Raw genomic sequence first — 19,399 nt, 5'->3', positions numbered from 1 at the left:
TTTGTTATAGTCTTGTAAGAAAGCTTTCCTGAGCTGTTGTCAACACATTCAAAACTATTTAACAAGTGCTTATAAGAGTCTTGATTTCCAGCCTGATGGAAAGCTGAATCTGTTATTCCTATTTTCAAAAACTTTGGAGCGCGATATGCTCGTCTAATTACCATCTCATTTGTATTCTTACAATCATAAGGAAGTTTTTTGAGTCTGTAATTCACAAACACTTATTCTCTTATCTTGAAGTTCCTAACTTTTTTATCATCAATATGAATTTTGGTCTTCTCGTTCCACAACTGATTTTTTAATGGTAATAACTCATAGGTTTTACCCTGCGTTAGATAGATGTGGAGACGTTAAGGCTATTGCTCTCGATACTTCGAAAGCCTTTGATAAAAAATGGCATACTGGTCTTCTTTATAAGCTCTAGTCTTACGGTGTTTCTGATAAAATCTTTAAGATTGTTGCATCCTTCCTTACCAATTGTATTATAAAAGTTGTCCTCAATGGTAAGCACTCTTCTTTATATCCTGTAACTTCATGAGTTCCTCAAGGTTTTATCTCTGGCCCTAAATTCGATTTACATTACATTAACGATCTCCGATATATTCTCACATCTAAGGTGGCTTTGTACGTTGATGATACTACCATTTATTCTTGACTTGATAAGAAGCAAACACTTTTTGATTGCTTTAAGGGGGAATTTGAACTTGAGAAGAATTTCACCTCTCCTACAGCATGTGACTCTCAGTGGCTGGTGAACTTTAACTCAGACAAAACTCAATTTTTCAGCTTATCCTTTGCTTTTTAGGAATAACTATTATTTCTGATTTTTCAAACCATACATCAAATCCATCTAATAGCGAATATAAACATGAGATACTTCACCGATACAAAAAACCCAATCAATTGGAGCAACGGAAGGTATATTTGTAGGCCTAATTAAAAAGGGGTAATATTTTTACATAGTCAAGTTATTTTTAAAAAAAGTATAGTTTTCATATATAGTCGGAAAGATAATCTAATGATGATTCATATTCGTATAAGAACTATGGGTTGAAAATAAAAAATCGATAAGATATGCTTATTACTTTAACTCAACGTTATATAGATTCAATAAATTTTACATTAAAACATTTGGTATTGCATGCCAAGTTAATCATGCATGTTGCAAAGGTTTATATTTTTTATTGAACAAATTAGTGAACAATTTAAATAATAGTATTTTATGTTTATTTAAGATGTAACGCCTAACTTTTCAAAGTAACGGTAAAAAAATTATTTAGGAACTTATTTTACTTATTTTGAATTTCTTTTACTCTTAATAAAATCTTTGTTTTTAGTATTGAATTAAATTCAAATCTTTAATAATACATTTATCAATCTATTAATATAATAATTACAAACATGATTTTAGTTTACATGATCGTTATGGTTACAAACTTCTTTGTGGTAACGATCACTCCAAAGTCATATAGTTGGTATTCTTTATTGATTTATTTATAGATGGCTCAAATTGCCGTTGAAGAAAAGATTTCGATATGCAAAAAAACGTTTATTTTTGACGAAACACTTAGTAAAGAGTCACATGTCATTTTTAAGTTGAAGGGATTAAAAACACAAATAAAGTTTAGCAAAAAAAGAGAAACGGAAGGTTTAACTGCGTACTTCAATTCTATAAAAAATCAGAACCTGATAGGTAGAGTTCTAGTTCATCACAGCTGTAGTAATACGTTAGTAGATCATAGAACTCTGCACGCAAAAAGCAACCTAAATTATTACGATCTTCGGTATCATCTTCTATTCTTGGGAACTCTTTTGACCGGAAAAAACATTTTTTTTTTTGCAAAAAAAATGACGACAATAAAAGAAGTCCTGTTCTTAAAATAACAACTTCAAACGTTGAAACTTTTTAAACTTTCAAAACAAAAAAAGAAAACATTCGATTTAGTTACGGATTATGGTGTCAAAGTTTTAACTTATTTAGGATCAAGTAGCATTGGGTTTCAGATGATTAAATTTAAATCTTGCAGAGAATTTCCATTTCCGATTACACTCCCCAAAAAATGTGGGGGCGTGGAAGTGAACTTAGGGACGTGGACTGGGGGACGTGGGCGAGGACTTAGACTAACAGAGAGTGTCTTTCGGTACTTAGTTTAAACTCCAGTGTGGTTTTACATAAAGCCATGACAAATCTAACAGGATGTGATATAGAAACAAGCAAACAACACAAAGAAATGTAGTGAGCAAGGCATGCGAGGGACTTTTTAGACTTCGAAACATTTTCAAAGTGCTTAAGGAGATGAAATCCGTTTATATATCATAACTCAAACTTACACTCTCTATCAAAAGGTCTTGTCATCATCATTGGAAATAATAAAATAAGTTGTGAAAAAGCTGAGGAAATAGGATTAATGATCCCAATACAACTTAGCTATCACCGAAGCTAAATCAGACGTCGAGACCAAATAAAACCACTGAATGCATTGCATAATGTAATAAAACTAAATGGAGGTAGCTCTTTACATGTTAATCCAACCATTCTGTTTACAAGACTTGCTGCTATTGCTCTAAGAGATGACGATGTTTAATACTATTTTGGTTATGAGTTGACTACCACACCGCTTACGTTATTGGTTGATGAGGAAACTATATAAATTATCACTACAAAAAATTACTGCAAAAAATCACAACATTCCTGCAAAATATTACGAAAAAAAAAGGGGTAAAAGGATTAATTTTCGGCAAGATTTGCAAGTTGTACTTTACATACATCAAACGCAATAATAGTGTAGTAAATGTCATGTTAGATACATATAAAAATTTTTCAACTAAATTAAATGGGCATGCTAGAAGAAAAAAAGGAAAAAAATTCTCATTTGATCAATGTGCGTGATGATAATACATTGCTATTTGGCCTAGAGCGCTTTTTATTAACCTAACAAAACAAAGCAAAGTTTATCAAACTGCTGACAAAACGTCTTATGGGTGAAGGGCACAAAAAACATATATTCCCAGGCGATACTGATGCAAAAATTGTTTTAACTGTTTTACATCTAGCATTAAATAGCAAAGTTGTAGTTGCGGTTTATGACACTAATATAGCTATTATACTTTTGTATCATTGAAGAGAAAACATGTATAATGTCTATTTTAAGGCAGGAAAAGATAATCACCTCTTGAGCATCAAAAAATTAACTCGCGCAATCAGCAAGCTTAAAGAGCACGTATTATTTGTACATGCCTGGTCAGTATGTTGTCATCTCTGCACATATGGAAAAGAAAAATCCAGCATCTTAAGTATTCTAAGAAAATCTAATGTGCTCCAAAAAATATTACAATTAGTATCAAACTTTTGGACAGATTAAGATGCAGTTGGTAAAGCAGCACTAGTTTAAGCATTGACAAAATTAAGGTTAGCACTCTATATTATAAATTATATATTATAAATATAATATAAATTTACATACATTATAAACTATATATACAGGGCCTTCCAGAGCGTCATTGGCGCGCGAGTCAAAAATGAAGAGCGGCGCCCTTTATTCAAACCAATTAAAGAAATTAAAATTTTAAAAGTTTTATGAAGGCAGCAGTTATTTGTTTCTGATACAGCACATTGTAATTTTGCGTTACTATTAATTTTCTGGGTTGAGAAATGGTTCATTTATCAAAACTGACATGAGTCAAAATGTTAGATTAAAAACTATTAAAGAATCAATCAAAACTTTCAAGAAAGGTAAATAAGGCGCTAAAAAATAAACTTTTTGAGCTTTTATGACCACCCAAATATTGATGACGTTGTTGTAGATCATCTTTTTAGCTAAAATCTTCTTTAATCAAAATAATCAAATATCATTAACGCGTTTCTGGCCCATGGTCAAACAGAGAGAGTTTTTTACAATTTTTAGTTAACTAAACGATCGTTCACTCTCAGCAACTGACTTAGGAATAGTGTTAAAAATGCGGAGAATGATACAAATGTATGAAAAAAGGCGTTTAAGCTTCGTCTAAAAAATTAGATCGAGTAGCTGCATTGGCTTTCCTTCCTTGAAAATTGTTTTACGGGCATTGTTAAAACCGCAAACTTCTTTCATGAGAACCTTTTTGTTCACACCTCTCAGATAAACCGTGCAAGTTCTCATACTTTATTTTAACAGAAATATTATCATTATCCAACCAGATGAATAAAAACATATTGCCTATCATCCTTCTCGTCTCAAATCTTGAATCAATCTGCTGGATCAGACAATCTAAATCAACATTAAAAACATTCCCTTTAACTTCTTATGTTTGGTTGAAGTGGAAATGAGCAGTGTGTGATGCCTCATCATGAAAATGCTTTAGCTTACTTTTTCCTTTTGTATCAAGTTCAGCCTCGAATCCTAGCGTTTCAGCTACAACTACAGCCTCTTAAAAAATTCGTAACCTAGAGCCCTTAATCCGTTTAAGATTTTCCAGCAAGTGTCCAAACAAATGTAGCTTGTCATCAATGGTTATGGCTGCAGATTGTAAAAGACGACTAACAATAGTAAAGGTTTGTACCGAATTGTACCAAGCAACACAAATTCAAATGATGATAATCAATTTATTAAGTCTTTTGTTTGGCAGAGCTACTCTCTGTTCAAGTCTAGATTTTTTACGACATTTTTAAGAGCTGCCATTATTTTTCTTGGGAAGTGGTTTGATCAAGTCGATAAGAGAGCTTTATCTTGTCATAGAAAGTCTATGCAGTGAAATTCCAGTTGCTTCAGTGAGAATCTTCGATTGAGCAAGACTTGTACTAAAAACTAAGAACCGAATTTTGGCATTTTTAAAGAATACTTTGATTTCAAGGACTGATTAAACTGCGTACACACCAGCCAAATTCAGACTGTGAGCGCTATTGGAAACGTACAGTTGTTAATAAATTTGCAAATAATTTTTCCTAAATCAGGCTTGAGCTTCCTTGTAAGCACCTGACATATTGGACCCATTATCGTGTCCCTGACCGCGACGTTTTTGAACATCCATTTCCAGTTTTGAAATCACATTAGTGATAAGCTTAGCTGTATTAACTTCTTTCTTCATCTCAAAAGTTTCAACACACAAGTATCGTTCTTCGATTTTCCAGCAATTAGTTTCTCTTTAATTAAGGAGAAAATGAATAACAATAATTATCTGCTCAGTATGAGATTAATTGAGGGTACCGTCGATTATGATTGTGAAGTAGATACCATTCTATATTTCTACGACAGCTACACTTTGGATGAAACCACCATATTCTTTGATAAACTCATTTTAATACGACGGAGAAAAGTAATGGGCACTCATTCCGGAGCCCTCTTGTTAATGGTGTTTTACATTTTCCAAGTGGGATACAATGAAAGGGTTGTGGCAACCAATAAGCTCTATACCAGGAAGAAAGTTTTCTTTTTCTTCACCATTCACAATTGTTTTTTTACCTGCAAATATAGTCGTATATAACAGTTTTAATTAAATTATCACATTAACTATTTAAATAATTAAAGTTGTTGTTAAGAAAACTTTATAATGATATACCTAGAAAAGCTAAATTTCTAGAAGCCAGGAAAACAGTCACATCCAAAATTCAACGAAGAATTGTCCGCCATATAGCTATCTTGGAATTTATTCACTTCTGAAACTCTAAATATACACCAGTGAAGTTGGTAAGACGAATGTATGGCTCATTCCAATCCATGTAGAATTTTTAGTGCAATGGACAGGATTGATGCTGCTTCACACAATTTATGAGTTTCCTCCATTGATCCCTAGCTCCTCTGTTTCAACAAAAAAAGGACAATTACCTACTTTTGAAAACTGTTTTCGTGCTAGAGTTTTTTTTAAATAATTACATCTTGATTTTTTTAAATCAAAACAATTGGCCACAAAGAGGGGTTAGCAGTAAATATTACCAAGTTAGGTTGAACATCATCTTCTCCACTTTAAGAAATAAAGTTTCAAGTTCTGATTCAGGTGATTCTTTTTGAAATTAATTTCGCTCAGCTTTGGGAGATTTTTTTGATCCCACTACTTTATTTTTAACCCAATATATTCTATACGAATATGAATTAGCATTAAATTATCTTCCAAAAGATATTTGAAAAGTATATTTTTGAAAAAAAAAATTTTGATCATAAAAATAATTACCTTTTTATAATTAGGCCCAAAAGAGCACCATCCGTTGCTTCAAATGACAGGGCTTTTTATTTGGTAACTTATCATATTTATGTTCACTAGAACAAAGTTTCAGCTTTATAGTATTTTATTTCCTGGTTGTATTAAAATTTTACCGGACTATATATATATATATATATATATATATATATATATATATATATATATATATATATATATATATATATATATATATATATATATATATATATATATATATATATATATATATAACTATGTAACTGTTTAGAGACAAAGTTCTTCAAGTTTTATTCATCACAAAGTTCATTGTTTGTACACGAAAATTATTAAATTATTCAAAAGTATTTAAAAAGTTGATTTCCTTCCGGACAAAACAAGTGCAACTCGACAAAATGTTGACTAAGCTGTATTTCGCTATCAATATTTCGTGGCGAATCCTTTGCTGTCGATCACAGCTTTGCATCTTCGAGGCATAGCTTCGATCAGATGATCAATGAAACTTCGAAAATGAAAAACCCATTTTATAGGCATATTCCATTCAGCATGAGGTAACATAACATCTTTCAGGATATTTTTATACATGAAACAGTCCATTATTCCATCGTTTCGATGTATTGGACCAAGACCGTTTGCAGAAAAACACCCCCAGACATTACATTGCCTCCACCATACTTCACGGTCTTAAGGCAGTAACGTTAATCAAGGCGTTTTACGGCCGGTCGACGTACACGGCAAATGCCATCGCTTCCAATGATGTTGAACTTCGATTCATCACTGAACAGGACAGTTCGCCATTTCTGCACATTCCAGTCAATATGAGATGTAGCAAACAGGAGTCTTTTCTTCTGATTTTTTAGTGAAATCAGTGGTTTCTTTGCAGGGCGTTGAGAAAACAATCCAGCTTCAACAGCACGTCGTCTGATTGTTCAGTCCGATACAGGCAGCTCTAATTGCTTTCGTATCTCGACTGATGATATCCAGGGATAATTCTTGACGGATCTGACGATCATAGAATCCTCTCCAGAAGTAGTGGAACGCGGTCTTCTACCTTTGTTATCTGCTGCCAACTTCCCCGTAGAACGATTTTTGGAACATAGTCTTGATACTGTCCATTTTTTCACGCGAAATTTATCAAAAATACTTTTTTGTGACATTCTTCTTACGTAATTGTCAATAATTTTCTTTCTTAGTTCCAATCCAAGACTGTCGGGAGCCATTTTTGCACTTGAAGTCATAAAAATAATAAAAATAAATAATCACGCTTCTCAAGGCTTACCGTGTTACATTTACCTTGCGATGATACAATAATGCTCTGTGGAACACAACGTCTTGGTTGCATGTGGACTGTATTGATGTAATGAAACACTTGTTGTATTTCACTTCTTGTATTGATGTTCAATACAAGAAGTGAAATAAAACAAAATACTTTGATAAAAATAACTTCGATAAACTGTCTTGATAATACTGACTGGTTGACTTCCATATACTGACTGAATTACATGTCGATTTACATGTCTCTTATACAGTAAAATAAACCTGTGTGAACCTGTTCTGGAAGATTATAGATGCTTTTTTTCGATGCTTCTGGAAGCTTCTAGATGCGTCTGGATGCTTCTGAATGTTTCTGGATATTTCTGGATGCTTCCAGATGCTTCTTCTGGAAACTTCTGGAAGCTTCTGCATACTTCTGGTAACTTTTGGAAACTTCTGGATACTTCCTTTAGTTATTAAAAAACTTCCGTGACGTTGACACGGACCAGACTTAAGAAAATGAAACAAACCAAAAAAGATGCACTTGTTTTGTCCGCTGCAAAATGGCACTTGTCAACGAAATTCTGCCTGTGTGCTGTCACCTGTCAGTTGAATGCTCATGCCATGGCATGCTATGACTCCAGACTCCTGAACTTTATTGCTCTAGTAGTATAGTTTGTTTCGTTTTTAAGACATGTAAAATTAGGAACACTTTTTAGTAATGTTTGATGTTGGTTGCAAATGTTTTTGTCCAATACTGTATATATATATATATAAATATATAAATATATATATATATATATATGTATATATATATATATATATATATATATATATATATATATATATATATATATATATATATATATATATATATATATATATATATATATATTATATATATATATATATACATATATATATATATATATCTATATATACAAATTGGATCACATTGGAGCGAGTTTTAAAACTCAAAACAATTCAATCTTTTTTTTATCCAGTGTTTCTCCAAATTAAAAAAAAACAAATAAAAGCGCATAGTAAATTTATTTATTTGAAACATTTTGTGTAAATCTATCTACAAAATTGCTAAATAATGCGGGTTTTTACCAGTTTTTTGGCTTCGCGTTAACTTAAATGGTTTTGCGTAATAGCTTGAACACATTAAGCAAATTATTAATTTTTAGCAAAGACAATGTTTAAATTTGATTTAAAAATGCAAAAATTAAACATTGATTACTTTTATGATATATTTACTCCTTATTAGGGTTATTCCCAGTAAACAAAAACTTACGAAAATTTCGCATTTTTATCTGCCGTATTTCAAATTGCTATTGCTATTGCTATTGTGGAAGTCGTACATGCGCAAATTACCCTTCCTGATAGTATTATACGAAAAAAATAAAATAATAATATTCCGCAATAACCATCTACAAAAAGAAACTTGCGAAACAAATCTTTTCGAAAGATTACTTGCAAAACAGTTCCTTACGGAAGGAGCGTTTCTGAATGTGCGCCAACTGAATAGACTCGAAAGCATTCAATAAACACAATTACATTAAACTATGCATAAAAATGTTATTATTTATTCTTTAATTAACATAACGTTGTTAAATAATTTTTCAATAGTTTATACATATATATCTGGTCTACTTATATATATATATATATATATATATATATATATATATATATATATATATATATATATATATATATATATACATACATACATACATACATACATACATACATACATACATACATACATACATACATACATACATACATACATACATACATACATACATACATACATACATACATACATACATACATACATACATACATACATACATACATACATACATACATACATACATACATACATACATACTTACATATATATATATATATATATATATATATATATATATATATATATATATATATCTATATAGCTTCGGCACACTGCACATGGTATCGCCCGCTTTATTATTTCCTTTGTTACTTGTTACAACTTTGTTATTCTTATAATTTTTTCGTTTTCTACAGATTATATAGGGAATGCAAATTTTAACGAAAATAAAAAAATCGCAATTCGGAATTCGAAAATAAATCTTTTCGGAATTCGGAAATCCAATTCAATAATATTTAATTATTACTTTATTTGTCTAAAATATGCTTCGAGGAAGCAAATTATAACCCTATCTATATATATAGATATATACATAGATATTTACTTTGTGCAATGAATGTCTTGTTTTGTTACATATATTTTATACCGTACAAAAATTAATGAAGACAATGTACGCATTTACTATTTTTTTTTTGAAATAATAGCGAGCCGGTTGTTCAAAATCTGGCAGACCACCCCTGTATATATATATATATATATATATATATATATATATATATATATATATATATATATATATATATATATATATATATATATATATATATATATATATATATATATATATATATATATATATATATATATATATATATATATATATATATATATATATATATATATATATACAGTGAACTAGAAAGGTTAAGAGAGTTAGGAGGGAGGAGGAAGGAGGGGGTTGGGCTGAAACAGAAATTTAAGGAGCCTAACGTAGGTAAAATTTAAATAGAAGAAACTGAAACTTTAAGTTAGCTTTGAGGGAAAGGGCAACGCTTTCTTCGCAACATGTCTTAATGCTAGTGTTTACATATATTTATATTTATCAAGTACTGATTTAGGTTTACTTCCTACTTTTGGTTGTTTATTGCCTTCGGCCCAGCAGAAACGGGGATTTATTATTTATATTCTCATATATAAAAACTTAGTAAAATATTTGGCTTCATTACAAAGTTTAATTGAACTTTAAGCCTTGTTTGGTCGTTGTCAGTTCTTACTGAGTCTTGCAATTAATTTATCACTACCTTTCAGACATGCTGCAGCTCTGAAACTTTCAGCGCTTGTATAGTCCTGGTGAACTTCTGTCTAAATTTTTTCCAGGGGCGAAGTCCTGGGGAAGGGTCGTATTGTTCGTGCCCAATATTTTGCTACAAAATCTTGCAACTAATTTTTTACTTCTCTTCAAAACATCTAGAGCTTTAAAACTTTCAGCAGTTGTATAGTCCCAATAACGTTGGGATGTTGAAAATCGAAGCATTTTCCAGGGCCAAAGTTACAAGGGGCAGCAAATGCCCTTCCCACCTCCCCACCCTGACTTTTTTTTTTTTTATATATATATATATAAATGTAAAAGAAAACATTTTAGAAAAAATCTTTGAAAAAGATGTCTTTAAAATTTTTTTAAATTTACTTGGTGTTATTGAGGTAATAAAAGCGAAAGCGCATATAACAGACTACCTCAGAAATAAAAAAATTGAAGACTAAACATAAAGTTATTTTATTTGAAAGCAAATAGGAGCTATTTTTAGGTGTTTTATTATATAATTAAGTTTTAGCATTTATCACTTAAATTAAGTCTTCTTTTGATTTCAACAAAGGCATTGTTTCCCGATTTCGCAATTGCATTCAAACGTCAACATTGTTCAAGTTTTCTTCATTATTTAATTCTTATAAATTAAACGATATTCTAAAAAGTATATTTTATGAAAGTCTTTTACAGAAGTTTAAAACTGAAACTTATCAATATCATATAAAAATTTAGTATTTTAGTCAGTTAATTATATTTATTTGATTCATAAAACGTAATTAAATATATTTATTATGCCACGTTTCGTAAGTTTTTTTACGTTAGGAACTGTTTCGCAAGTTGCGGTGGAAAAGAGTTTCGTTTCGAAAGAAATTTGGCTTTTTATCATTATTTAAAAAAATAAAACCTTAAAATGTTCATATATTGCAATACTGAAAATAAAATCTTATTTTAATTATTTTTGGTATATAAAAACTTCATTTTTTACAACTATATCCGTTTGACCAACAAAATTTTTTTATAGACTTCATAACAAAAAATTCCTGATTCTCTATATATTTCCGAAAGAATTTTATTTTTCCGGAATTGTTCGAAATCTTCCGGTTAACAACACTACTCCATATACTAACTAGAGCTATATATAACAGATTTTTTCATGTCAGGAAAAAGTATGAAAAAAGTTGACATGCGTATTTTGGTTGGGGAATCCAGGTTATCCTTACCAAAGAAAAGTTTTTTACAAAGCAAAAGATTTTGTTATACTTCCTGCATTTGAAGGAGAAGCACCCAAAATAAATAGAAAGTAGAATAATCCACTGTCTATTGACAAAAAACTGAATTCAGCTGCCATATTGAAAAACCTCTATTACTCTTTCAAAGTTAATTGCACCTTGGATGAAGGGTGGATTTTAGATTTTGCAATTATTAACAATCAGTTAGGTGTCAGACTGTATATATTTTTCTTTCATTTTTATACAAATATTAAAGAAAAATAAATAATATAACTAATGTCTGGTGTTAAATAAATTTATTCACAATGATAGATGTGTTGCAAAATACACCGAATCTATGAATCATATTTTTTAGTATAAAGATAGAGAAGTTAATTTAATTCAATTTGGAGACAGAAAAACTAAAACAATAGAAGTTGAAACAAGGTATCATTTCTCTGTTAACAGAAGTTTATCCATGTTTGAATTGAAATCGAATTTGCATAAAACCATATCAGAGAGTGAATTCTGCTCAAATGGATCAGATAAAGATTATTTTCAATATCCTTAACAGAACTACTGGCACTGCTATTGGGGAAGAAATAAGTCATAGACAGCATGCTTTCATGGTTAATACCTATTGATAAATCAAATTTAAGTATATTTAAATTCAAATCTTCAACCTCTACGGCATTAAAGCAGCAGATAAGACCAAACATTATGAATCAAAGATAATTGAGGACCATTTGAAAAATTTCAAAAATATAAATAAGAACGTTTTAGTTTAACTCCATTTTAATGGAAAAGTATGTCTGACTGATGGGAAAGATTTGGAAAAAGATCGATTAGCAATATTAATAAACGGTGACAAGGAAACGTACCAGTTGGAAATTCCAGCAGTTTCTTCTGGAACTGACGAAAATTAAAAAAATGCGATCAGAGATATTTTGAATAACGTTGACCTTACAAACAATATACAAGTTGTTACATTTGATGCAACCAGAATCAACACTGGAAAGAAAAATGGAGCTGTATCTTTACTGGTAAATAAAGTTTTTCAACGTCTAGTGTTATCTATTGCATGCCGACATCATATCAATGAGGTCCATTGACCGGATTTCATTGAATGATCTACAAATCACGCATTTCTGAAAAATTTTACCCAAGTAGCTTTACTTCTGGACCAGATAATATGCTATTTAAAACTTTAAAATCAGCATCGAATAATTTTGATGAAAAGAACCAGGTTGGGTTCTACATAGTTGACTACCATTTTTGTTAAATATTATTTTTTTCTAATATTTTTTTCTTTTTCCAATTTTTAGCTCTATGAACATTTTTTTATATTTTGATAAAAGTGGGTGAAGAAAATTGACTTTTTCAAAGGAAGCATGGCTTAGTCCCCAAAAGCATGAAAATATAACGTTCTACAGAAATACTATTACCACTGTGTCTCTGAAAAAGATAGCCCGATATCTAGCTATCTGAATTTGTAGTTATTTATGTAGGTTTAAGTATTATGTAGTAATTTATTCTAGATTTTTTTTGTTTAGTTCTATTATTCTTTATTACACAAAAATATACATACAATTGTTGTATTTATACCTATATACTTCTGATTTTATTTCATTTTTAGGATGGGGCTACAAGTAAGAACCACATTGAGCTGACAGAGCTTACACATATGAAATTCGAAATGAAAACTTTATCCAACAACCTTTTTTGCATACAAACTTTGATAGATCTTGTATCTCTTATCGAGTAGCTTTTTTATGGAACAAATTAGTTTTGAAATATTTTGATTTTAATCAAGAGTGGAATTACAACACATTCAAAAAAAAAACTTAAACAGATAATTTTATCTCTCGATAACATACTCTTATATTTTTAATTTTTAATAAGAAAAATTTTTAAAATTCAATTCTTAGTATATACATAAATGAATGTTATATATCTTTTACGTTAATGAACTTCAGCTATGAACTTTATAGCATGGATAAACATCCGTTAGCCCAAATAAGACCTATTATAGAGGTCTTTAATTCTTTAGATTTTAGTGGACCAAAGCTGCCAAACTTAGTTCAATTGGTTATGGAAAATCTGACGTTCTTGTTCCTTATGATAGATCAGAGTAAAAGTGACTGTTAATGGATAGAAGCCCTTCCAGTGCATTGGACTTGCAACTATTTCTACCTAAAATTTCAGGACGCTGTTTTTAATCTTTCAGAAGTTAATGATTGCTCTAAAAGAACTGTTGAACTTATAAAGGACAGAACTAATATTGCCAGAGAGAAAGAGAAAAGACAGGATTCACTTTTATTCTAACTCTACTTCAAAAGAAAGTATGGAGGAAAACGCAAGACTTCCAAAAAAAAAAAACAACATAGTAAAAATATAAGATAATATTTTCAAAAAAAGAAACAATTATTAAGAAATTTGTTAAATAAAATTGCCAATGGTTTATGCAATATACTGGGTGTTTATTCCAAATTATTTACTAAAACGTTATTGCGATGTGTAAAATTTAGAAAAAATTGCATAAATTTGCAAAGGATATAAATATTTACACTAAATGTTTAAATAAAAATACCATGCATTTTCAATTCTTTCTTCTAACTTAGAAGAAACTATATATATATATATATATATATATATATATATATATATATATATATATATATATATATATATATATATATATATATATATATATATATATATATATATATATATATATATATATATATATATATATATATATATATATATACATAAATATATATATACAAATATATATATATATATAAATATGTATATATATATATATATATGTATATAAATATATATATAAGTATATATATATATAAATATATATATAAGTATATATATATATATATATATATATATATATATATATATATATATATATATATATATATATATATATATATATATATATATATATATATATATACATGAATTAAGCCTATTATTAAATATATTATTATTAAACATTAATACTAACAAATATTATATATAATTACATATAACATATAGTGAATAATGATATATTATATAAAAATTAACAATAATAAACAATAATAGTAACAATAGTAAATAATAAATATAATAGTAATAATAAATGTAATAATGATAATAAATACTTTATAAAAACAATAAATTTTTAATAATTAATAAAATTTTAATAATGGGGTAATTTTAAAAATTTAATTTACAAAATAAGAAAAAAATTATTTTAGGTATTCATTTTAATAAATTTCAATTTTTTATTATTTTCTAAAATAATAAAAAATTGAAATTTATTATAAAAATTTAAAATTTTTTTATTATTTTCTTCAGATTTCAATTTTTATTATTCTCTAAATTTTTAAAATAAGTTTCATATATATTATATAAAATATATAATTTTATATAATATATATGTTTTATATAATTACATATACATGGTTTTATTAAAATGATTCACTGAGGCCATTTTATTAAAATATTTATTATTTATATGTCACCATTATTTGAATTTAAAGGGGGATCATAAAAAGGAAAAAAAAAGTACAAACAAAGTTAATTTTGAAAAATTGCTTAATCTTTAAATAAAAAAACAACCTAAAAAATTTCATGAAAATCATTTTATAAAAATTGATAAAAACTTATTCTATTGCTGTATTACAAAACTTTAAAAACCTATATTTGCTTATGTTATCATTTATAACTGTTTAATTAGATTTCATTGTTATTTTATGAGAATGTCATAAAAAACTTTATATATCAAAGTAAACTAATGACATTACATTTTTTCTAAAAACAAACACACATTTAAAAAAACTTTTAAATATACTTATGACATTTTAAATGTACTTCCAAGTAGTTTTTTTAAAGTAATTCAAGACAATTTAAAATCAATTATCTGCTTAGTTTCATAATGTTTGGCAGTGCTGGAATAAGGGGCCTCGAAATAGTTTTAAGGACCTCTTTTTTTTTTAGTCATTTTTTTTAGTCAACTTTCAAAATTAATTATTTAAAAAGTTATTGGGAGAGCAATTGCCCTGCTGCCCCCACGGTTGCTACGGGATTAATATACATACATATATATATATATATATATATATATATATATATATATATATATATATATATATATATATATATATATATATATATATATATATATATATATATATATATATATATATATATATATATATATATATATATATATATATATATATATATATATATATACAGGGCTATGGAAAGGAGAAATATTGCTCTGGTGCAATAATCTTTTTTAACTACGCAATGATTTCAATGATTTATCAATGATCCACGTGCTAGCTATGTACCAATCTTTTAAAATTTTACAATTTAAAATTTTTTACTTTTAAAATTTTACAATTTAACTAAAAGGATTTAAAAGTATACATAATTTGTTCAGTTTACAAAAATTAAAAAGTTTTTAAATGGTTAAAATGTTGTTAAATAGTACAATTCTGTTGAGACAAGCTTCCTTTGTATGCCTTTTTTCTTGCAAAACTACAAATTACTGTAATAATATATTCTTTGCAATGTCATACTCAATACCTAATCTAGCGAGATTCTTAAGATAATCTTGATTCATGATGAACCTAAGATATTTAAAATACAGGGTTATGCAGAAATATAAATTAAATTATGCAGAAATATTAGATATTTTATGCGGAAACATAAATTAAAACAAGAAAATCAAAATAAGAAAAAATATATACGATTTTTAAAAATTTAAAAAAAATTAATGCAAAAACTTGGTGGCAGCTATTTTAAATTTAATTTATGAGTTTGTGTAATAGATTACAGGGTTCTTTTTTTAATTTCATATTTTTTTATTTTTATTTTCTTATTTTAACTTATATTTTCGCATAACCCTGCAAAAACTTAAAAGTTTGAAATAAGAAAAATATAAAATTTAGTTGATAGAAAAAAATCATATTCAATGCATGAATAAAATGAGCAATATCAGTTAATCAATTAATGCACACATTAAACTCATTCTTTCTAATGCTTATGCAAATAGACGAATAAAATCAATAAAACGATCACCATGGTAAGCACTATCAGTTAACTCGTATTCAATAATCCCAGTAATTGAAACCCTATTTCATCTAAAAAAAGTAATTTGATGTTGATATATGTTGAATCTCTTGCATATCTCTGTTTTAAAACCAAAAATAAAAAGAGTTCTTATATTGTTCTTTTCTTTTGAAAGCGGTGGTAAACGCTTTCTTGTTATTTCCATTACTCTAACCCAGTGGGAAGGCGTTGTCCGGGGGACATCCGTTGGACGTTTTACAGACGCCTGAATGTCTATTAGACAGCTAACGGACGTCCCTTGAACGACGCGAGCCCACTGGAAAGTTGCCTAGAAACAAATGTCCGAGATGCATGAAACCGCAATTCAGTCAGATTATCAAAAATTCCAACTTGTATTAGTGAGTTATTTCTGTTGATCAAAGTGTTAATTGAGTTTTTTTTTTTAATAGCAGGTTTGTCAAAACACTTTCTTTCTTTTATTTAATAAGTTCAGAATTTGGTATATTGGCAAGGATTTTGTTTGCGTTTTCAAAAACACAGCTGAACAACAATCCCAATGTTTGGCTTATTTTTTAAAATTCTTTTTCTTTATCAAGTAAGCCACGTATCATTTTCAATAAATCTGACGTTAAAGTACTCCTTTTTTTTCGTTGGTTTTCCGTTATCAAGGTATATAAATTGATTATCAATAAAAGTTGTATTTTTTTTAATTTAAAAATATTTTTTTACTGATTCTGTCCTATAAAAACAAATAACAAATGAATATAAATATATACTGAGATGCATCACATTAAAATTATTTTATTTTTGATTGTTTGTATAAATCATAAAAGAAAAATACTGTAAATGCTATTTTACAGTATTATTTTTTTATTAAATTTTATTTTTTCAAATAACTAGCAAAAAACCGCAAAAAAATATTCACTAACAACAATAAACAAACGTAAAAAGTCTATTTAATTATTTTGTGCTGATCAGATATATAAAAAAAAATATTTTTTTTATTTTTAAAAAAATAATTTAAAATAAAGTTAAAATATAAGCTTGATGGCAGCCATTTTAAACTCAAGGAATGATTTTGTTTAATAAATTATAGAGTTTTTAATTTTATTCCATAATTTCTTATTTATATTTTCTTTTTGTGTTTTAATTTATATTTCCACATTTTTGAGTATTTCCGCATAATTTAATTTATATTTCCGCATAAGATCAGAAAGAAGGTTCAGACAACTTAATCTTCTTTCAGCTGATGTAAAAAATATCTTTAAACTGACATTAGGTTTGAAATTACGCTTTCTAATTAACACTCTACCAAAGCGTTGAAAATTTTAGGGCATCAAAAATAGCTTTGTGAATCATTGTTATGTGTTTCATTTATTTCAAAAGGTCTTGAAAAACAACATCTTTATAATTATTTTTGAGCAAAATTAACTGCTTTATGTATTAATTCCTTTTCTGAAAATTTTTGTTGCTTCCAAAAAAACGAAAAGTTTCATAAATATGTTTTGTGGCGTTAAAATAAACTGTAAGTCCACCAAAAATATAATCTAATCTTACGTAAAATAATTCACTTTAGAAGTTAAGATTTCGAGGGAGATTTGTCTACCACGCATATTTTATTAACATTTTTATAGTGAAATAGATTTCAGATATTGTTTCTAAACATTTTAATTCTGTATAAAGATTAGATATAGACATTCCATTTTGCTTTCAATTAATATAAGATACCTGGTATTTATAACAGTTTTGACGCCGGAAACAATTTCTTTGTAAACAATTGCTACAAATCCAATCAGAACCAGGATTTCCAGTTCCAGGATCTCTACTAGATTGCATTTATATTAAGTAGGTATACCCAAAAACCATGCATATAACTTCTTACACAAAATAATAAAAACTATATATATTTATATTTTGTAAAGTTTAAATTTAAGAAACTCACAATGAATAATAACTTTGTTTATACAAGAAATATCTAGCATAAAAATGTGTCAAAAACATTTTTATTTTTTTTATTTAATAATTAAAGTGAATAAACCCTTACTAACTGATTTTCTCACTGATAATCTGCTTTTAACTTATTTCCAAACTCTTATAGAATTCTAACATATAAATTTAAAAAATTTTATCTAACAAATTTGCGTATTACTTTGATAACAAATAAGTATTATAAACACTTTCATAACTTTAAATTCAGATGTTTAATAATAACTAATTTAAAATTTGCTCAAAAAAAGATAACTTCAAACATTTAAAAATATGATTCAAGCTCTATCTCTTATAAATAATAAAATCAAAATGTTTAGGTGGATATTTGTTAATATTTCATTACATTATAGAATAATTAAGTTTTATTAAATGTCTAGAGTATAACATTAAGTTATGCGGGTTTAATTATTTGTTTTAAATATTTATTTTAATACTTGATTAAAAAGTTATAAATACAAGAGTAAGAGTTTTTTAAGATTTCTCGGAATTATTTGAAAAATTTTGAAGCAGTCAGTCCCTCCTCCACCAAGCTTGAAAAAAAAAAGGCTACGCAAGTATCAGTAACCATTTTCAATATTGACATTATGGTAATGTCAATTAAAAATATAAGCTAGTATTGCTTATACTTGATTTAATTATTCTATGGAACATATAATTAATATATTGCATCATATGGTCATATCACATAATGTATCACATTATATCATATAATGTATCACATATCTAATATATAGCTGTTTCATTTATGTATTATAAAATCTGTTG

General features: G+C 27.6%; 1 protein-coding gene across 1 annotated transcript in view; it reads right to left on the bottom strand.

Moving 5' to 3' along the window:
- LOC136084825 (uncharacterized) overlaps nucleotides 1–18,854 on the bottom strand; it is a 154,678-nt gene extending 135,824 nt beyond the window's left edge. The window contains exons 1-2 of the mRNA XM_065805871.1: nucleotides 18,588–18,854; nucleotides 18,374–18,470 (exon numbers count right to left, since the gene is read on the bottom strand). Coding sequence (XP_065661943.1) covers nucleotides 18,374–18,470; nucleotides 18,588–18,646 — 156 coding nt within the window. The 5' untranslated portion in view covers nucleotides 18,647–18,854. The remainder of the gene's footprint in view (nucleotides 1–18,373; nucleotides 18,471–18,587) is intronic.
- Between the last annotated feature and the right edge of the window lie 545 nt (nucleotides 18,855–19,399).

Source organism: Hydra vulgaris, chromosome 09 (genome assembly GCF_038396675.1).
Source record: "Hydra vulgaris chromosome 09, alternate assembly HydraT2T_AEP".
In the NCBI taxonomy this organism is placed as follows: Eukaryota; Metazoa; Cnidaria; class Hydrozoa; order Anthoathecata; family Hydridae; genus Hydra; species Hydra vulgaris.
This window is presented reverse-complemented; position numbering and strand designations above follow the sequence as displayed.